Below are 22,536 nucleotides of genomic sequence, written 5' to 3'. Positions count from 1 at the left end.
CTTCAGATCTGCCAGCCACAGTGACCTTTCCTTATTGTCAAGATTGCAAAGAAGAGCTTTGTTAAGGATACTATCTGTCACATGTGGGAACTGAAGCTCTGCAGGTGCCAAGCACCCTTTGAGACAGGGTCTCTCTCTATTGTGTGAGTTCTGGGATCAAAGGTGTGCGCCATCATGCACGGGATAAAATCTCTTAGTACAGACCACAAGTAGCTTTACCATGATGTGCTCTTTTGGACACACCTCTGAACTAACTATACTCAGCAGTGTAGATTATACAGTGTGGATTATGCTGGAAAAACGATAGAGACTCCGAGATTACTATTTCTGTCTTTGGAATTGTAGAAGGCTTTTTTTAAAGTGTGTTTTTTATTAATAACCGACAATACCAGCATTTGATTGGTGTTTGTGGTTTTTGAGACAGGGTCTCAATGAAGCCTGGGCTGGGCTGGCTTTTCTATTTAATCCCAATCTGGCCTCAACCAGCAGCTGAATCTTTTGTGTGTGTGTGTTGGGGGTGTGGTGACACAAATATTAGGGCACCCAAGTGTGCGTGGTATGCATACACATGTGTGTATGGAGGCCCGAAGACAGCCTTGAAGATTATGCTCAGGAATTCTGTCCATCTTTGAGATAAGGTCTGTTGTTGTAGAGTCCATCAGTTGGGCAGGGAGTCCCAGGTTCCTCCTGTCTCCACTTCCCCAGCCCTGGGATGACAAACAGGTGCCATCATGTAAACTTTCTGCTTGGGTTGTGGGAACGGAACTCTTAAGTCTTCACACTTGCAGTGCAAATGGCTTTACCCCCTGGGCTATCCTTCCCACCCCACGCTCCTTATCAAGTGCACCACTGCCCAGCTGGCCAGCCTTTTGATCAGTTATCTCGTATTTTAATATCTATTATAGTTTCATCAGCTCCTGGTTTATTCCCTTTTTGTTGCTTTGTCTTTCGCTTCCTGTTTCTCTAGCGATCCCTCCCCTAACCCTACTGTCATCTTCCCCGTGAGCCATTTTGTGTCTTTAGCTTATCTTGGTAGGAATTTGATTTCTTATTCAGTTCATTTATTAAGATGGTTTGTGAGGACAGAAGGCGCTGACAAAAGTCATGCCATGGATGCTTGTAGAAGGAAATAATAGGTGAATAAATTGGTTTATTGAGCTTACGCTCCGCTGCTTAGTATGAGGGATGACAGTCTGTTTTGGGTGAAGAAGCTGGAGCCAGCCAATTCAGTTCTACCATGAAAAGCAAAAGAAAATCTTGTACACATTCATGTGAGGATTTGGGGAGAGGGTGCATGTGTCACAACAGGTGTGTGGAGGTCGGGCAACTGTTCTCCCTTTCCGCTGGGTCTCTTGTTGTCTGTAGATGCTTATGCCAGACCTACCTGGGCCAAGAGCTTGCAAAGATTCTCCTGTTTCTACACTCCCCCCCCACCCCCCCATCTTGCCACTGGAGCACTGGAGTACCATGTTCAGCTTTCCAAGCGGATCCAAGCTCAGGGCCTCATGTTCGCGAGCCAACCACTTGAATCCGCCATGCCATCTCCCTGGCCCAGCACCACCACTTTGATCCTGTGGAATTGGGCCTTTAAAAACTATTTATTTATGAATAAATCTTTTTAATCAGCATTGCATCAGTACTTGTCAACATTTGTGTTTTTCTTGATTCAGGTTATGTTTCGTTTTGCTGACTAAATATTCTACTCTGATTTTTGAACCACGCACATATAGTTAAGAGCACTGGCTTTTCACAGCTTTTTCCATTGAGAGTTCTCTTCCTCGTAAACATAGTTTTAGGGAGAGCACATCTGCATTTCCCCACACAGAGTTGCTACCAGCCAATTTTTTTATGACGAATATTTCAACCTGGAACATATATAGTAAATTTGGCAGAAGGACCTCTACTGGCTTCTTAGCTGATACTCAAGACATGGCTAGCGAGTGCTTTTGTTACTCTCAGCTTCTCACGTATCCAGGCTTGGTCTCTGGGAGCCTTGCTGAGGAAACTCTTTTCTGAGCTTCCAAACACCTTGGGTGACGTAGGTTAGCACTTGCTGATCAGGTGCCTCATGTCACTCTGAATAAGGCATCTTTAAATTTTTTTGGATACTACTAAATATTTTCTTTCTGTGTTGGGACCAGTATGTGTAAACTATTCATATCCATCTGTTTCTGAAGCAAATATTTAATGAAGCAATATAATTACACCTGATAACCTCTGCTGGTTTGTGTTTGTGTGTTTGGTTGGTTGGTTAGTTTTTGTTTCAGTTCTGTGCAACAGGGTCTTACTATGCATCCCTAGCTGGCTTTGAACTCATTCTGTAACCTAGGCTGGCTTTGAACTCTTGGTGAGGGGTAGATAACAAATGGATTTTGCATCTTAGGATCATTTGTTGGTGTTAAGGAGAGTGGAGATGATGACAGTGAAAACAGAGGTGAGGATGTCAGTGAAGACAATGGTGATGGTGGCAGTGGGGACAGTGGTAATGAGGACAGTGGTGATGAGGACAGTGAGGACAGTGGTGATGATGGCTCTGAGGACAGTGGTGGTTGATGGCTGTGAGGACAATGGGGATGGTGGCAGTGAGGACGACGATGGGGATGTGGCAGTGAGGGCAGTGGTGGTGAGGGTAGTGAGGACAGTGTAAGTGACTGAGTTTTTATTGAATACCTTCTGTGTTCCAGGAGTTGAGGCACTTCGACCCTTGTTTCTTTGAAGATAATATTCTCTTTCTTTTGTTTTCTTTATCTTAGAAATGCGGTTACACTTTGTAGCTGGCCTCCAACTTGAGGCTTTCCTACCTCAGTCTCCTGTGTGCTGGGACTACCAGTGTACCCCACCACACTCAGCCTGTATTCTCCACTGCTATCAGGGGAGCTGGAAGGGAATAAATAGCTTTGCCTGAGGCCACTTGACTCCAGGCCGTGGAGTGGCACTAGAGTCCTTTCCAACTGACTGGAGTGTACCTGCCCAGCATCTGTACTACCTACCCATCACGTCTTGTCTCTAGTGGTCTCTGGACGTCTTAGGTATCCTTTTTATGAGAGCAAAAAGTGACTTTGGGAAGAGGAAGATGGGTTTAGAGTGGTGGTCATGAGAAGGACCACTTGGAAATGCCACAAGTATGTCCAGAGACAGAAGCAGGAGAACTAGAGCTATAACATGGAAGGGTGACTGTGGACACAGCCAGATTATATAGTGTGTGACATGCCCATGCGCACTCAGTGGGCACGCACACATATGAGATATACTCATTTCTGAATGTATTTGTTGCTCTATCTGTGTGTATCTGTAAATACACAAGTGAAAGAAACTATCCAATCTTTTAAGTGTAATTTAGTGCTAACTAAATATTTTTTTTTTCGGTCTCCTCTATTTTAGGCAGTCAAATTAAAATTGTCTTACCTGAAGGATATCTGATGGAGCTAGTGTGCAGCAGTATTCTAATGTAATTGAATGTACTCTTCCTTTGGATAGGTATATTGTTAATTCCTACAAATAACGACTTCACCCATGACTCGGCACCGTCTCTGAAACATCTTGATAGATCTCTATGTTGACGACTCTTAGCTAATGAGGAAGAGGATCCGTAGAAGATAACGTGTGTCACTTTTGTAATATGTGTACCATTATTGTGGCCATTCGTTATTTAAATAGCTGTGGCCTTTTAGTGAATTCCAACATTAGCAAACCATGTTAACATGATTTAAAATATGTAATGAAATCTGTGATGCCATCTGATGACGGAGCTATCAAATTAGTACTCCTGGCGTTGATGGATCGCCCCCGGGAAGATTAGCTTGCATTGTTTGGAGAAAAAAAAAGATGTGTGTTCCCCGAGGGCTGGCAACATTTCAGCAGGCACTATGGTAGGTGATACTATCAGAGGGATTGGCTTATTTGATGTTGAAATGTCACACAGTTTGTTCTTGTCCTACAGTATTAGTCTCCAGTGTACTCGAAGGGCAAGTGGTATGTTTCAACTGGCTTGTAACGTTCTCTCTGAGTGTACATGTGTGCATGCACACTTGCCTGCACCCTTTGTTTTGTTGTTGTCTGTTTACCATTATCCTCAGTAGTGTATGTTTCCATAGGCTTTTCTTGGATCTCTTGTTACAGCTCCCAGAACAAGATTACCCAGAGGAAGCAAACCCTCCACTACAGATCTGACACAGACAGGGTTTCCAGTTGGCTGAGGTTGTTGCTGAGACCCATTCAGAGGAATGACTTCTTACAAGTCTTTAGATAAAGAACATTCCCAATGTCACTTTGTGATGTGTACAAATGGCGTATTCAAAGTGAGGTGAATTCTACCGAAGCTAGTGGTTGAAAGTAAAGAATCTTTTCTCTTTATTTTTAATCGTTTATTTATATTATGTTTTTATTTATATGTGTTTGCATGTATGTGTGTGCATGTATGTGCAGGTGCCCACAGAGACCATAATGGATCCTCGGGCCTCCTTGGAGCTGGAGTTAGAGGTAGTTGTAAGCTGCCTGGAGTGAGGCTGGGATCTGAATTCTAATGCTCTGGGGGAGCCCAAGTGGTGAGCCATCCTCATAGCTCCATCTTCTTTTCGATTTAGCGTTGTTGTTGTTTTTAATTTTACATGATGATGTTTTATTCACAAGTGCAACGCCTTAGGAGTCTAACAGACACTTTACTAAAGTGTCTGCTTTGAGCCTTTATGAGGACCCCATAAGTATACATGACGTTGGGGCTCTCATCTCCTTGATTCTCAGAGAGAAAAAAGGAGGAAAAATCCCAAGAGATAAAGGCGTGTGACCTGCCCTCACTTGCTGTCTTTGGAGTTGTGTTCCTCCCTCCTGTTCCTGCTTCTCAGGGATAGCAGAATAGCCTCTCAGTTACTCTCTTCTCCCACTTTTAAAGCACAGTGGTCATTTAAACTTACTGTGTAATGTGTGAACAGCAATTAATGTATTTGGCATCCATGCTGTGAAGATAATCTGACATTAAAATGCATATGTTTATATGTGCACATGCATAAGAATACATATATATGCATATATATATATATATATATACACACACACACACACACACATACACACACACATATACGTACTCAGACCCATACCAGTAAATTTCTATAGGTCACACACCAAGTTTCTTCAGTGTGTGATGATTTGGGGGTAGAAATAGCTTGGAGAAATTTAATTCGGGGAGGGGTAGGTGATGAAGTATTTAGTGTATTCTTATTGAGCCTGGAGAATGGAGGAACACACACACACACACACACACACACAGAGAGAGAGAGAGAGAGAGAGAGAGAGAGAGAGAGAGAGAGAGAGAGAGAGACAGAGAGAGAGAGAGAGAGAGACAGAGAGACAGAGACAGAGAGAGAGACAGAGACAGAGACAGAGAGAGGTGGGGGCGCAAAACCTTCCTTTCCAATGATTTCCACTCCCCGTGTCACCTCTGCATTTAGTTTGCTTCACTTTTATGATTCTTTGGCGTACTCCCAGGTTCTTGGCCCCACTAATGGGTTACCGTCCATGACTTTGGAGACACAGATCCTTAGGCACTGAGTATAGTTAGGATGGGCTGGGCCTGCCTTTTGCCTTCTCATATGCCTCACCATTTATTGTGACCTTAGAGGTTGTCTAGGCTACAGCCGTAGCTCAGAGGAGGAAACCGAAGCTAGGACTGTATCAAGAGACCCTTCCGGCTTGCGCCTATGAGGACTGAAGCCTTTTGGCCACCCTGAGACACGCCCCTAGTTCATGGCTTCATGGCACCTCATGTTGAGTGTATCTTGAATGGATGCATCTGTTTTCTAACCAAATAGTTTAGAAAAGTACACCGTTTAACATCCAGCCAGTGGGTTTCGTGCTTCTTCCAAATGGCATGGATTCTAACGGTTCATGCTTCTGCCTTTTACCAGTTTATCCTTCCTATCCATCCGCATCCCTATCTTCATCCGTCTTCATCTGTGGTTTCTGCCATGTGACTCGCTCCTGCTACAGCTCATATGCTTTCTTTACCTCAGCACTTCAAGTCTTAAAGGCATGTGATGTAGTTGTAGCCTCGTGGACGTGTGTGTGTGTGTGCGCACCCTCCATTAATGAGCACTGTTACATTTGCCAGTGAACTTCCTAGGAACTCACCTTCTAGTTCAGATGCTGGTAAACATTTAAAAATTACACCATCTACCTAATTGCAAATCCGTTTATACTAAAGACCCCCTAGACCTCACAGATAAAAACAACTCCCCCCCCCAAAAAAAACTGTTTAGCTTGATTTTGAAATCCCAGGAAGCTGTGTCTAGCAGATTCGCGAGTACTTAGTTCTCTATCTGAAAACCGGCCAGATTAAGGCACTTCCCAGCACCACTTGGGCCACCTGTCCCTAAGTTTTATCATTTTTGTTATCAGTTGTGTATTGCTAACCATTTCTTTAGCTGCCTAAGCTGTTTAGAAGTACTTCATCCTCTTAGTTCCATTAAGGTTTTTTTAAAAAAAACAAAAAACCTGTAATTCATTTTATGTCTCTGTTTTATTTCTGAATGCATGTGTGTGCACTGTGTGCATGCCTGGTGTCTGCAGAGGTCAGAAGAGGTCGTTGAACCCCCTGTAACTTAGACTGTGGGCTATTGTGAGCCTCCATGTGGGTGCTGAAATGAGCAGCACATGTTCTTAACTGCTGACCTGTCTTTCCAGATCCCCAGTAAAGAATCTTCCTGTTTGTCTTATCTAGGGCAGAAATCTCCAACACTCCCAGGGCTTGGTGCTAAAACTCTTCCTATGTGCACCATTCTTAGAGGCGAACGGTAGAGCTTAGCACTTCATAGGTAAATTTCTAATCATATAAGATATGCTTGCCCTGTAGACATATTTTTATTGTCATGTGTAGTTGAGGAAATAGAAGAGAGCAAAGGAAAGAAAATGTAAGCTGGCAAAACGCCTCACCATGCCTTTTTATATAAATTAAAAATAATTTTCTTACAGAAAAGCGCCCACTCGATACCCTGACCTCCTCTCCTTTAAACTAATCAAGTGTGAGCATTGCCCTTAAGCCGCTCTCCTGGTAAGCCAGCAGCAAGACTTCATCCTTGTGTGATGTGCCAAGAGTTAAACAAAGGGACACAGAGGTTGTAGATGTGAGGGCTTCATAAAGCCAGGCCGCATGCTTCCTGAGAAGGTAACCCCACAGCGTCCATTAAGGCAAAGCTGCCCTGCAGCTCAGTCGGTAGATGCTGGGGTATGCTGCTGATAGTCTTAAAACCAGGACAGTTTTTAAATTATTATTATAATAGACTATTTTTAATTGTTTTTTATTATAGACTATTTCAGCATAACCTTTCACGCGCATATTAAAGTATAGGATTTTCAACAAGAATTAAAAGCTGAGTTCATCATTGCCCCCCAAATCTCCTTACCTTTGTGACTTTGTACTCTGGTGTCACTTGGAATGTTTATTGTGATTATTTTATTGAGTTCTTTTTTTTAAAAAAAAGTTTTTATACAGCAGGTGGGATTGGGTAGTTGCAACACAGCAGAAGTGGAAATATATACCACGGTCAGTAACCTAGGGAAGCAAGCAAACAAACAAACAAAAAGCAAAGCCAAGCAACAAAACACCCCACGAATTCTGGTGTTAGCCTTCAGGAATCTGCTGTTGTTTTAAAGGTGTTGGATAAGGGTGAAAGCAAAGAGTCACAAGACATCTTCATGGTTCTTAGGAGGTCATGGGTCACCAGCCTGGGACCATGTGACCATGGATATTAATGTACATATGTTATCCATCAATCATGTATCTCCATCTCATTCATGCCCATGCTGAGACTGGCCTCCAGCGTTGGGTAGATTGAGAATATTTGAAATATACCGATGCATAGAGTCCAAGTGGTTTCCCTTAAAACTGAATTGAAATGTGCAAGGCTGTTTTAGAATTGTTTAGTCTGGGCTGTTCTCAGCAAGCACTCAGGATCATTTTGAGAGGCATTGGTAATAAAAGGTGGAGAAGAAGCATTTGTTGAGTTGGCAGACCAGGCACCAAGAATTGTTCTTAAAGAAGTCATTCTGTTTACTTGCCACAGAAGTACAGTTCTGACTCAGTATACCTAGTTTACAAGTCAGGAAATCACGACTCTGAATGACCTGCCTTGAGCACACAGCTGCAGGATGGCAGAGCAGATAATCAGATTGAAATATCTCTGCTCTGAAGCTGTCCCTCACTGCCTGCCTTGGCACAGCTTCCTTGTGTAGGCCAGGGCTCCCACTGATCCATCTTGGACTCTAGGCTCTCTACGCATGCCGTGCAGCTAGCCTTGCCAGCAGTGTGATATTATAGCTAAGGAAGGGGCTCACAGCTCTGGCATTTGGGATCCTCTGTGGCCAGGAGCAAGTAAGGAGATTTGTTGCAAGAATGAGTCCCATCTTGCCTTCTGGAGGTGACTGTCAGTCCATTCCGTATTCATTCCGACAGTCTCTTAGTTTTTTTTTTTTTTTTTCAGTCTAATGAAACCACCCATTTTCCAGGGTACTAATTTCCCTTTTTTCTCCTTTCCCCAACCCAAATGCTTGTATTTCAAGAGAACAGATATCTTCTTCTGAGACTGAGAACACAAAAGAAATCAACAGAAGCCTGGCTTTCCTGAAGATACCCACCATTTTGTAGGAGAGAAAGTCGGTGTGGCCTATGGCAGAGAAGTCTTGTCACCCACTGTGTCTTTGCTTTTGCAAATTTAAATGAACGTTAGACATGACCACTTGTCCAACGTGTGGTGCAATAAAAGAGTTTGAACTAATCTGGTGTTTTAGCAAGGTGCAATGGACCTTGCGCCATTCTGGTGACCATAAATAGAAGATGGACACCTTGAGTTCAGCTTTAAATTGTGGTGTTACGAGAGTAAATACTGAGTGATTCTCGTGAGGAACTTGGAAGTGTTTTCCTTGGAGAGCAAGGCTTGAGAAGATGGGCCTGCAGATAGCAACAGAGGTGTTAATGTTGATCATCTCGCTCCCCAACTGACTTTACTTCCCAGTTGTCATCCATGCTGTTCTCCAGGCTTGTTTTCTATTCCTCGTTATCCACCTGTGTTGGTGGCGGTTAAACTATGTGCTCCCTGCTGGAAGCTTGGTGCTATCATAAAGCTAAAGAAGTCCGTGTTTGATTTTTTTTTTTTAAAGCCCAAGTAAAATGGCGTATAAGATGGCACCCTTTACTCTGCATGAATGCTAACTTTCACAATTCAGAGATACATGTACATTAGAATTCTAATTAGTTTGCATGCTAAATTCTATCACCTCCAGTGCCTTGCGTCAGACCCGGGTCCTCCAAGCATCCCCTATCAACAGCCTATGCCCTTCAATGGCCATTTACCCAAAGGAAAAGGGTAGTTAATAGTGTCAGAGGGAGAAGGAGAGAGGTGGGAGAGAGAGGGGGGGTGGGGGGAGAAGGAGGAGGAGGAGGAGAAGTTAGAGACCATTACATACAAGAAACATATTTAGAGAAGCCAGTGGTATGTAGATGGGTACTCCAGGACTCATGTAATTTCAGAAGAAAAAAAAAAGCTAAACAGTTCCCATTGCAAGGATCTCCACACAGGTCCATATAACCTAGAGTCAGGCAAGGCAGCCAGGGGCAGCTGTTATTCAGCACAGCACTGTTTTAAAAAATCTTAGCCATTCCCGGACCAAAACTCCTTTGCAGGTCAGTCTTGAATTCATTCCATGTGCCCCATGCAAAAACACCCCAGGAGTGGATGGGCCATGCCCTCTGAATTATACCTTATTTATTATCGCAGGGGCCCTCTCCTTTTTTTTCTTTTTCCTCCCATCAAGCTTTGGAATTACGGGCCGGGGCAGTTTTAATACTCTATTTATTTTAGGGGAGGAAAATGTTTTTCTTACACTGTAACATTCTTGCAGTACCAACTGCTGGCAGCTTCCCCGGCATTTAAGGAAATATTGTCGTAAGGCTTTTATGTTCCATACTTCAATCAGCCAGAGCCAGCAGTATCCCCACAGAAGGACCCTCAGCAGACCATTTGCAGCATTTTGCCACAATTAAACTCCTCTGGTTTTAGCCCTCAGGCAATTTAGTACCTTTTTACATATGCACATTATGAACTTTTGACCAGGGTCTAGCAGTCATATATTAGAGCTCTGCTCTTGGAAGCAGGCTTAACAAGTTCCTCTGAGTATTGGGCATGGAGTCAGTTGTGGAAAAGGTAATTGAAGCAGCTTGCAGCGAGGCCATTCAGGATCTCAGCGATGATCCTAAATATCGCCCTCTCTCTCCTCTCACTCACTCCTCCCCTCCTCCCCCCGCCCGCCCCCACCCCCACCTCACCCTTCCTTGTTTCCTCTGGAAGCTGGTAGCAAGAGCTTTCAAAGTCTGTGATTGATCTTTTATTCAGTAGCTAACGAGGGCTGTGATTCTATTAGCGTGCTACAAGGCAGGAGAACAGTGATTTAATGAAGTGTCTAGTGAGCCGGCCATAGATTTATCCTGTTGTCGCTAATTTGCGGTGCGGTGGCGAGCATAAAGGAAACGGTGCCCGCACCGCTATTAGGCAGGTATTTCCTTAGTAAATTGTTGTAAGGTCAGGTACAGTTATCTGAGCCAAAGCAATGCCTCCCGTCTTCAGTGTCTGCAGATGACAGCCGCCGTGCTGAGCGCTCACTGAAGTGGAACTGGGAGATCAGAGGTCCGTCTCTAAGTCGCCCTTAGCGGAGGCAGGAGCAGGTGAACTGCCAAGAAGGAGTAATAGAGTCATAATTGGTGATTAGAACGGGAAAGGTGCGATAACATCTTAATACAAACTGGCGTATGTTATAGTTACTGTCAGTTGTTGTAAACTCGCCCTGCTGCCCGGACCAGTTCCATTCCCCTTGACTAGCTCTGAGAAATGACGCATGCGCTGCTGGGAGAACCAGACTGATGACATTCGGGCCAGTTCTATCTGTTTCTCGGGGTCTTGTCCCAGCCCCGCTGCTTGTTTTGGATACCCATGGTTGTCCCCACCTAGGACTGCACCACGGTGACTTTTCCTTACCACCTGGGGAAGACTGTGAATTCCTAAATGTCCTCTGATCCTGTCTCTTTCCAGGCACTGTGACATTGTTGCCCGCTGACTTGGAGGCTAGCTGGCTCGCCTACCTTTGCTAAGGGCTGGTAGTTGCCCCATGTCAGTGCTGTTCTCTGATGCAGTTCAGTCTCACGGCAACGCATTTGCTCTTGCCGTGCCAGACCAAAAACCAGAACGCACCCCACAAAGGGATGAGAGCCGCAGCACCAATATTTCCCAGGATACGAGTTGTAGAAGTCCTCACAGTACGTACGTAGATAGCATCCAACTGTGGGAAAGGCAATTGAAGTACTTAAGACACTTCATGAAGTGCCGTGCAGCTGAAAAGGATCACCGTTAACAAGCAAGGGGGTGCATGTACACACACACACAAACACACTTGGAACTATTTGTTTTATGGTCCTCAAGTCTAATATCCCTCAAAAAATGACTTCCATGTGCTCAGGATCCCTTCATCTGATTTGTTCCCACAGACTATGGTCTTATTTTCCATCTATACAACCTGTGAGCTTTCAGAGACTGTATTCTCATACTCCAAGATAGGTGAATTTCCAAACTTTCTCTCTTTTTTTTTTTTTTTGCCTCATAAATAATGTCCCTCATGAGAGGACATCAGCAGTATAAACAATACACACACAGTTTTTAAAGGAAGAATTTTCTGTTTCATGGATTTTTTAAAATAGAAATGGTAATTTATAAAATAAGAGTTGCATTCGCATGGGCTTTTGTTGTTTTTAAATTAGAAGAGGCCATCAGATCAGACCCATCACAGCATGTATGATCCCATTTATACAAAATATCCAGAGCAGGCAAATCCACAGAGACCAGGATGCAGATCGGGGTGGTTTCCAGAGGCTGTGGGAAAAGGAGTTCTGGAAAGACTGCTAAATGGGTTTGAGGTCTCTTCACAGGGTGATAGGGACATTTGGAATCAGACAGAAATGCTGGTTACCCACCTCCGTGAGTGCACTAAATGCCACAAAATCACATGCTTCAAAATGGTTAATTTTACGTTTTATGACTTTTGCCTCAGTAATGGTGGCGGGGAACACATAAAGAGAGATGTTTTGACACAGAGGGCATGTTAAGCTGCTCGCTTCCCCTTCCCATCTGTAAGAAACGGTCCAACTGTTAAAGCACGGCCAGGATACGGTTGGCCTGAGAATGGTGCCAGGTGAGCAGAGCTCAGAGATGGAACACGTTGCCCACCCCACATGGAGCAGTGCGCAGCCGCAGACACTCTAGCCTGTCTTATCCCTTGACCACTCTATTGATTAGTTATGTGTTTGCCTGTGGTATTAATAATGTATACCTTGAAAAATCTATGTGCATTATAGTCTTTGATCTTACTGTGAATTTCAAAGCCAAAGATTCCATTTTTTTTCTTTCTGGTTTTTTTTTTTTTTAATTTTCAAAGAAGTAGACTAGAAATAATTTTAAAACTTCACTTCCCTTTCCTGACAAAAGATTTCTGAATGTTAATAAGATATAGATTATGCACATTTTTGGGATACACAGATATGTATGTATATACAGCTGTGTACATAATACATACGTAGCCTATAAGCATTCCATTTATGCACTTATGCAAGCATATCTTAAGAGAATTATAAAATGCTTGCAGTTCAAGCTTAGTGTATTCCAGAGGTGAGGGATGTCTGAACACAAGTCCTACCCATCTGGTAGATTAAAACAGAAATTAAAGGCTTTGGACTAAGACAGGATCAAAGGGTCTCTTTTCATTGTTCTTTTATTGTTTATTAACATCAAAAAGACTTCTTCATTTAAACTGACTTTAATGTCTCTTGAATGCTCTTTTGTAAAATGACTTTGAAAACTCGGGGATAATGTCTTCATTAAGTGGAAGAAAAATCTTAGGAAAAATATAACCGTAACTTGGCTTTCATTAGGGTAGAAGGAGATGAAGCCTTGCTTAATTAATGTCTGTTCCCCTCTGTTCAGAACTGTAAGGAAGAAAGGGATGAAATTAGTACTTATAAAAGCTTAAAGTTGACGTTCTAGCGCTGGTGCTTCCTGCCTCTGATCTCAGAATTTAGAAGAACATACTTCGTTGTAACTATGGTGGGGACTAGAATATTCTAGATACAGCACTGATTTGGGATATCACATAAACGTGAACTCTGGTATGAATCACTCTGGCTTCTTTGGCACTTTGTTTTCACTTTCTTTTCTTTCTTTCTTTCTTCCTTCCTTCCTTTCTCTCTCTCTCTTTCTCTCTCTCTCTTTTGGTTTTTCAAGACATGGCTTTTCTGTGTGGCCCTGGCTGTCCTAGAACTCCCTCTGTAGACCAGGCTGACTTCAAACTCACAGAGATCTGCCTGCCTCTGCCTCCCGAGTTCTGGGATTAAAGGCAAGTGCCGCCATGCCTGGTGGCTTCATTTTCATTTTTTTTGTGTCTCTAATAGTTGTTTAGAGAACTGAGTTCTGAGGGTGAGGGATCTCTTCTGTTTTAATAAAGATGTAACTTCCCACCTCTTTCCTAAGGCACCAATTCAGAGTACCCTTTCTCAGAATCCATGCTGACTTCCCAGGGCATTTCTTTGGCCCCTAGGTGCCCAGGGACTCCTTGTACTGCAGAGCTTCATTTGTCTGAGGCTTTACTTATTTTTATTACATCTGTTATTTATTTAATGGGTAGGTGCTATGGCACGTGTCTGGAGGTGAGAGGGTAACTTAGAGTTCAGTTCTCTTCTTCCACCATGTGGAAGGACCAAGCTCAGGTATCCTTACCCTTTGAGCCATCTTGCCAGCCATTGGCTGAGACTTTCTACCTCTTTGCTTAGCTTCTATTTCTAGAGAGCATTCTCCTCCTTTAGGGTAGGAACACGGTTCCACAGTGCCTTTCTTTTTCTTTAAACTCCATAGGGACACACACACACACCAGACACCAAATCTAAACCTCTCTTCAAAGGGCCTGCTAGCTGACCATACTAACATCCCATTCTACCCCTCTCCTTGCATCACTGAAGTAGTAACATTGCAAAGGACTCAGCAGAGTCCAAACCAAGCTTCTAGACCTGCCCTTGTGCTTCCAGTGTAAGGCGGTTCCTTACAGGGCCAGCTCATGGCACATGGTCAGCCTTCTTCAATGACACCTCAAAGCTGGACGCATTGTTGGGCACCTGTAATCTCAGCTGCCCAGGAGGGTTAGGCAAGGGGATTATTTACATCCACTAGTTGGAGGACAGCTTGTGGGCATAATAAGACCCCTAACTTCAGGGGGTTTGGGGATGGAGGAGAGATGACAGGGAGAGAGCAGAGGAGAAGGGAGTGAGTGGGTATTGTGACTTCAAGCTACCCTAGTTTCCTAAGTAAGAAAGAAGAGTGTAGTAAGTAGAGAAACAGGAATAAAATTTGTAATAAAGCAGATGGTAGTACAAATGTGGTTTGCTCGTCTGATACATTGCTGAGCCAGTTTGAGCCTCAGTTTCCCCATATACAAAGTGATGATGATACTGTTTCCTCCCAGAATGGGGGCTTCCTCCAATGAGAAGAACGGTGCAGCATCAGTCCATCTTCTGATACTGCACTGTGACAGACCTGCTCTGGATTTTTCTCCTAAGGTCACTAAGACATCTCTTGTTACTTGTGACTCCTCAAGGGTGTTCAGGGACAAAGCTCCCTGTGACTATGTCCTTTCTTGTGGTGGTTTTAGCTGGCTTCTCTGTGCTGATTGTGACTGTTGATGGAGAGCTGGGACATTGGCTTTACTTTCACAACTGTCCAGTCTCACTGGCCTTACTCTGTTGTGAATGCTCAAATGCTGCTACTCTGTCCTTGATTTCAGAGGCAGATGTGCATACTCTGGGCTGTAAGTGGCACAGAGTCACTGTCACTGTGTTAATGTAAACCCACAGGGATGTATATGCCCTCTCCTGAGTAGGGTAATTTAGCCTCCAAGTCACCCACTAAGATTTCTACTTGTGAAATATTTAAGGACTGCTGCCATAATGACATTTCCCTTCCAAAACTTGTTTCACATTTAGGAGGAGGTAAACAGGGAAAATACAGGTCTGGTTAATTTATAAAAACCAAACTCTTAAGCTATAAAATGTGTTAGTTGACAATGGCTCTTGGAGAGGGGCTAAAGACAAAGAGAAAGTGAGCAGAAAAGAGACCAGGTTTTCAATTGAGATGGCAGGCTCCACAATGCAGTGTGATGGCGGCACTATAAATCACCCATTCAGCATGAAACTAACCTCCCCTAGAAGCTATCATGGGGTGTGCAGAGGGCCTTTCGATATAAGTGGTCTAGTAAAGAGATCTGTAAAACTGAATCTTAAAAACACAACAGGCTGCCAAGACATGTCTTTCTCCCAATAATAAAGAATGCACAAACTTGATTTCTACTGTGGGGATCCAGGCTTGGCCATGTTTTCCCTAAGAAGACCTTGCTTCCAGATTGGCGAACCACAAATCAAGTGAGCATGGGTGACACCTAGAAATGTTCCTTTGGGTGTTTGTTTAACACAGTTGAAACAAACCATTCTCAGGAACTCTACAATGTCTACATTTTAGGCTGATGTCTTGCTAAAGGCAGTGTCAAACAAGCCCACACATAGCAGTGGTTCACCTACAGTCAGAGTCTATTTGTTGCTTCTGGAAAGGTCAGAGTGACTGTTTTGGGTTACCAAGCAGCTTGCTGGTAAATGGTGACTTAGGGACCCAGGTTCTTTCTATCTTGTTGCTCTGCTTTCCTCAACTCATTGCTTTCACAGCTGTCCTGCTTATCTTTATGAGGTCAGTGCAAGAAGGGAGAACATTTGGAGTCACTGGAGGAAAGTACCATTTGGGGAATCAAACAAATGTAGGAGAGGTGCATTTTTTTATTTTTTTTTATTTTATTTTTTTGCATTGTAGGAGGCCAGGCAGTATGTTTAACTATACACCCAAGAAGACGTGGGCACACCAAATCTTTGCCCTGGCTGATGTACTATTTTTGTTTGCAATCACTTTTGACTCTGAATTATCTTTTTTCACTCAAGTTATTCAGACATATAACTCTAAAACATCCATAGATAATGAAGCAATTTCCTTGCCTTCCATGATTAAAGCCTTGTCAGCTCTGCTCTTAGCATCCAGAGTATTAAGTGCCCTTGCCTAGTTTCTTCTGCCATGGCTGGAGAAGACAGTATTTCAAAAGCTCCTGGCAAAACAGGAGGGCTGTGTGGAAAGATCTGGGCAATATATGCTATTCCTAGCAGCCTTGCTTACAAAGGGCAGAGGATTAGTGGGAAGAGGGGAAAGTTAGCACTGTAAATATCCATTTCCGTATGTATTTCAGATTCAAACTCCAGCCACTCAGGTGCAAGAGCAGATTTGACTGCACATTGCATTAGCATTCACATTCCTCACTCACCGCATTGATGATGGGATTATGACCAGGGCCAGAGGGAGTGTGGTCTGCCTTGTATCTCGGAGCTATGTGTCTCTAGTATTGCTTATGTCAGAGTTACCAATTCTGGAAACCTCTGCTTTGTTTATTTTTTTCCAAATAAGAGAAACTTTAAGACCTCGATAACTGTTTCCAAAGAAGTAGTTCAGAAAGTTTAGAGCAACGTTCTGTCCAGAGAAACATGCTGGACTTACTATTCTTTTGTGATCATACAACTTAGAAGCCATATCACTAAGCTTACATACGAAGAAAATGGAGCCATTTCTTCAGAGAAGGCGTCCTCAACCATAAACTCAGGAAACAAAGGGATTACTGGCCTACCTACCTCCTGGGCCAACTTTGGCCCATTGCCTTTCTGTGAAGTGTAAAAGTCAGGAGCTCTTCTTACATTTAAAAATGATTCAAAATATTTTGAAAGGAAGCCAGTAACTTCTAATATGTAAAAAATACACAAGATTCACATCTGTGTATCTCTAATCAAGTGTTACTATGGTACAGCAATGTAACTCACTGGTAGAGTGATTGCTTGCCTAGCATGTGCAAGACCCAGGGTTTGATTTCCAGCACCACAAGACAATGGAATAAAGTTATATTGGCACACAACCTCGTCTGTCCCTGGGCCACTTAGCTATAGAAATACAGTGGCAGAAACAAACAGTTGTAACTGGTGTGGTTTGGCCCTCAATGCTGGAAATGTTTACTTAAGACCCTTCTCAGAAAAAGATTATTTACTCACTGTGAGAAGAGTGGGGTATCTTTGGGGTCCCTGCTCCTCCAGTGAACTGTAGGAAGGTGGGATATTTACCAAGCTATTGATTGGACCCTCTTGGTCATTAAAAAACAAAACAAACAAAACAAGGGATATTTACCAAGCTATTGATTGGACCCTCTTGGTCATTAAAAAACAAAACAAACAAAACAAATGGAACCGTGCTTTTCCCTTCCCTTCTTCCTCCCCTCTCTTTATTTCTTCCTCTTTCTCTCTTTCTTTTTACTTCTTTCTCCTTTTCTTTTCTTTTCTTTTTTTCTAATACGGTCTCGCTGGCTGGCCCGGAACTTACTACATAGGCTAGTCTTGAACTCACAGACACTCATCTGGTTTGACCTTGTGACTGCAGAAACCAAAGGCATGCATCACCATGCCCAACCAAAATGAATTATTCTACATTTATTTGTATGTGTTTGTGCATGTGTGTGTGTGTGTGTGTATGTGTGTGAATACATGTGGAAACATATACACATGCCACAGCATGTCTTTAGCAGTCAGAAAACTTGCAGCACATTTTAAAATTATTTTATTTTATTTCATTCTGTGTAATGTTCTTCAGCAAATTCCTACCTTGACTTTTTCTATTTGCCCTTCTCTTTATTCCAAGGCCTTTGAAAAGTGAGCATTATGGTGTTGCCCAAGGATACTGTGTGCCACGAGTGGCCTTAAAGCAGGCCAGGAAGACTGACCTTTAAGATTACCCAGACAGAAGGGCCACCGTCCGTCCTGGACTCTGTAGTCACAGTATTAATTTAGGGGTGACAGGGAATGTGCTCTCTCTTTATCTTCTAATTCCTTGGGGAAGTTTTTTGCAGAATGAATAATCTTGAAGTGTGTAATAAAGTTACCTATCAAGACCACTTTTACAGAGAGATTTAAATGTGATAATAAGAATAAAAGAAAATGAAGTGACATTGAGGGCATCTTCTTTTATAACAGCCCTTGGTCCCGACTGTTAAGCACACCGTAAAATGACTTTTATACATTTATGGATTGAAATGGTTCTGCTGAAATTTTAAGTGTTAACATTGTTCAAACTTCCATTACCAACCCCTCTCACATGGTTACAAAACAATTTCCTACTTGACATTTTGATCACAGTACCCCAGGACTGGAAAGCTCTGGTTTCTTGCTGTCTAAAGGCTAGCTAGTTTTCATTTGATCACCTTCCTGTAGAAAGACAGGACAATTTACCTCATGCTCAACAATGATCCCCCAAAAAGGTATTTTGTAGAGAAGGAGAGAAACTGTTTTTGTAGGATGGTTTTTATAGAACAGAAAGATTACGTTTTTCCTTCCTTATGGTGGTTCCTCTTTTCACATGTGAATTATTTTGTCATGTTCCTTAAAACTACCACAGAATCAAAGTACAGTTCATAAATGGCACCTTATTTTTTGTAGCAGTTTTATTGAGATATAATTCACATACCATTCAGTCTGACCCTCCAACACAGACATGCCAATGGCTTTTAGGTATTCACAGAACTGGGCAGCCACCACCACAGTCAATTTGAGAATATCCTTATTACCCTGGGAGCGGTCACCTGGCAGTCTGCAGCCTGTTTCCTTCCTAGCTCCTGCAGCTAGCTGCTACTCTTCCTGTTTCTGTGCTCTGATTATAATTAGTGTCGTCCACTCTGTCCCTCCATTTGTCTCTGGCTTCTTTTATGGTCACAACGATGTCAGTAAGTATTTCACTTATTACCTTTTTCTTATAAGTACAAATTCTTAAAATACATATGCAGAGGTATCTATAGGCTTATATAAGCATCTTGGGTCTTTTGAGTTAATTGTTATAGCCAACCAAGGTAGATACAAAAGTTTATATATAAATGCTGGGTAAAGCTAATGCTGGTTAATTGGTCCTGAAAAGCTTTCTCAATACTTCCATGAGCATCTGTAAAGGAGAAAGCAGCTCACTAATGAGATGTTTCCAGAAACCACAATGTAGGCTCTGTCCATGTCTCTGGTGTTTGAAGCTGCTGTTGTTTTGTCCCCATCTTTCCCTCCTTGTGAGAGCTAGGGGCACATCTGTATGGTCTAGTCTTTCACCTTAACCAGCTAAGTGATGCCAGTACCTTCCTCAAATGCCGAAACAGGAGGTGGTTGAAGATGGACGGACACAGTCTCTCTGTATCTGCTGGAAAGGCTAAGGTGTCCTTGGTTCCACGGTTTAGGCCTGTTGGAAGGAGACTAACTTGGGCTGATGATAACTCCAGTCATGAGAAGGTGTTGAAGAACGGGCCTCATACTTTTTGTGATGTAATGAGGGCAGCTGGGAGGCAGACATGCCTGATTCTTCCTTCGCCTCCCTGGCACAGTCCTTTGTTTGGATGCTTGTGTCCAGGTTTGCCAGGAATATGCCCTTAAACACAACGAATGTTCCTGGTATTACCAAATCCAGGGAAAGTTCGGCTGTGAGACAGGTAGTTTGATGGATCTGCTGGATGTGACTGGGAAAAAAAAATGTGTGTGTGTGTGTGTTTTGTTTTTTTTTTTTTTTTTTTTTTTTGTCTTTCATTTCAGGACCCTGTCTGGCCTTATCACAGAGGATGGAAAGTCTGCTTAAATTATAAGCTAGCTAATTGCTTCCTCAGTTGAAGACCTAAATGAGTTTTAAAGCGAAATGCATATCTCCAAGGGCTAAGTAGCCAGCACACAATAGACAATTGAGATAGCAAAGACTAATTTAGAAAACTCCTTGCTCCCTCCCTCCCACACTGTGTCTCTACCCCTCCCCCTCTCTTTTCTCCTTTGCCCTATCATCCCTTTTTCTTCCCTCCCCCTCCCCACTTTCTCCTTTGTCTCTTTTGTGCCTCCCTCACTCCCCTTTCCTCCTCTGCAGCGCCACTTTCTTCCCCGGGCTGACCCCTGTGTCCTCTCCTTCCTGGCCCCTCCCCCTTCCTCCCTCCTCCTCCTCCTCCTCCTCCTCCTCCTCTTCTTCTTCTTCTTCTTCTTCTTCTTCTTCTTCTGTTGCTTCCTTCCTCCTTTTCTCTGCCCCGCCCCCTTTCATTTAACCCTTAGGAATGCAGTAGTGTTGCATCTGCGGGCTTCTGCTCCTAACTAAATAAATCATTTATTCATTTAACACAATCTTGAGTTACTAGGTGATCATCTTAGGCACTCCAAAGTCTAAGAGCCCTTGAAAGCCATATCCAAGCATAGATATTCCATAGCACGTCCTACAATCTAAATATTGCTTTTAGTGTAATCGAAGCAGCTAGAGTAGTCACAGCAGTTGATGGACTATTTTTCAAATTGATTTCAAAAATGTATTTAAGGGGATGATCTTCTAGTCTAGATTACCTATTGATTTTTAATATGAAAAGCTCATTATGTAAGCAGTAACTGCATATAAAAACCTCGCAAACCTTTGCATAAATCCTTTAATTGAATTTCCAGAGCCTGTGGTTCTACTTTTTTTTTTAATTAAATCTATTTCTTTTTTTAAGTGTTACTGTGTAATTTGCATGCTGTGAAGAGGCCCTGTCCCAGATAAAGTGCCATTGATCCTTATTAAACCTCACCTCTGGGCTTGCTTAAAACTAACTGGAAAAATTAAAGTGTTCATGCCGCACCGCACTTACAGCCTGTGTGATGGGATTATGGAAAAAAAAATAATAAAACTAATTTCCAGCAGAGAATTTATAATGTGAGATTTTATTTTTTCAATTTGATAATTAATAGTGAAATCTTATCACAGATATAAATCATATTTTAGCCTATAGACTGAAATGGTAATTAGGGAAGATAATATGGACTTGATAGAAGCCAATCATGCTGTGGGTGTTAATCTTCTGATCTTTGGGTGCTTTAATTTTTTAATTGTGGAAAGAAAAGATTATGAATTTAGTTCAAACCTGTTCAATGGAAGGTTTCCTTGGGAAAAAATCTGATTCTTCTGCAGAGCTCAGAGGGATTTTTAATGTCAGAGTGAGGCAGCATAAAAGATACAGAAAAGATACCCAGCTATACTTGTGCTAAAATGTATGTATTAGAATTACCAGGGGAAAGAAGAATAGAAAGCCTGCAATAGGTTTTTCTATTTTTTAATACCTAACATTTGTTATTTTAAAAGCAATAAAATCCCCTAAAGAAATATTCATAATCAATAAGAACACAAAATATGGAATATATTAACTGAGTTATAAAAATGTTTGTGGTATAGCATGAAATGAAAAACACAGCAAGTTATGTACGGTTTAAAGTGTAATCAATTTTGAGGTTGTATACACGGATATAAATGATAAACACAAGTAGTAGCGTTTTTAGTAAAGGCTATTACAAAATACTGTATTTATGGCCTATTCCATTCTTTTTATAGCTCATTAATGTAGAAAACAAGCACAGTGTATCCATCTTCTCCGACAGCATAAAATTCCTCCTAAATGATGTTTTTAAATGGAAATACCAGGCTTATTTGATCCGTTTCTACTCTAAGCAGGTTAGGTTGATAGGGAGTGTTACCACACTGGGGATTCTTTCTCAGACTCTGGAACAGAAGAGGGATAACAGTGACAAGTTGCCCCGACTCCATACCGAAAGGCGGGCTCATCTAACATTTGTAAAAGTGGTTGGGCACCTGCTCCCTCCTCTTCCAAGGCTCCATGCCCACCCTCTGGGTCCCACCCCCACCCCAAAGAGAGCATTCCCACCTAGGGAAGATGCATTAATTCTTCCAGGCCACGAGGGGGTGTTGAGTTATTGGTTCACTGAATTGGCTGGCGGGGGAGTTTTAGTGCTGGTTCCAAAGGTGTTTAATTTCCTGCAGGGTCTATGAATATGCATAGGGCATGTGCTCAGCAATCTAGCAGTTCAAAGGAGACAGTTGGCTTTGATAATAAGGGTTTTTGGTTAGTTTTTCTTTTTCTTTTCTTCTTCTTCTTCATTTCTCTTTCTTTCGCTTTTTCGTGTACAATCCCTCCCTGGGTTAGCTGAATTTGTAATGTAATTTCATTAACTTGTTTCCAGTTTTTAAAGGTTTGTCATGATGTTCCTGTCATGGTTTTTTTTTTTTTTTCTCCTTTCATTTCCTCATTCCATAGAAATCCTAGGCTATTATCATCAATGGGGCAGATGCCCATGACCCTGGAGTCACAGGCTTGCATATCCAAACTTCCTAAAGCATAAGTAGGGCTTAACAAGTACAGTCATGTCTAGAAAAGGGGAAAAACTCTCAGTAAGCAAGGAAAAGTACTTGAAATTTTCTTTTTCTCTCTATATGGACTGAAAATTGCTCTTGTACTATATAGCTTCATCCATCTACCCATCTACACAACCACCCATGACTTATTCTC

At 42.5% G+C, this 22,536-nt stretch overlaps 1 protein-coding gene across 3 annotated transcripts in view; it reads left to right on the top strand.

The window, feature by feature from the left end:
- WWOX (WW domain containing oxidoreductase) overlaps positions 1 to 22,536 on the top strand; it is a 918,103-nt gene that overhangs the window by 296,891 nt on the left and 598,676 nt on the right. The window contains exon 9 of one of the 3 annotated variants that reach the window (XM_084756914.1): positions 8,554 to 8,710. The exons of the other annotated variants lie outside the window; for them this stretch is intronic. Coding sequence (XP_084613040.1) covers positions 8,554 to 8,574 — 21 coding nt within the window. The 3' untranslated portion in view covers positions 8,575 to 8,710. Of the gene's footprint in view, positions 1 to 8,553; positions 8,711 to 22,536 lie in introns of those variants that run through there. 3 annotated transcript variants of the gene reach the window in all.

This window comes from Acomys minous (genome assembly GCF_964271855.1).
Source record: "Acomys minous genome assembly, chromosome: 14".
Lineage (NCBI taxonomy): Eukaryota > Metazoa > Chordata > Mammalia > Rodentia > Muridae > Acomys > Acomys minous.
The sequence above is the reverse complement of the archived record's forward strand: the minus strand, read 5'-3'. Positions and strand labels throughout refer to the sequence as shown.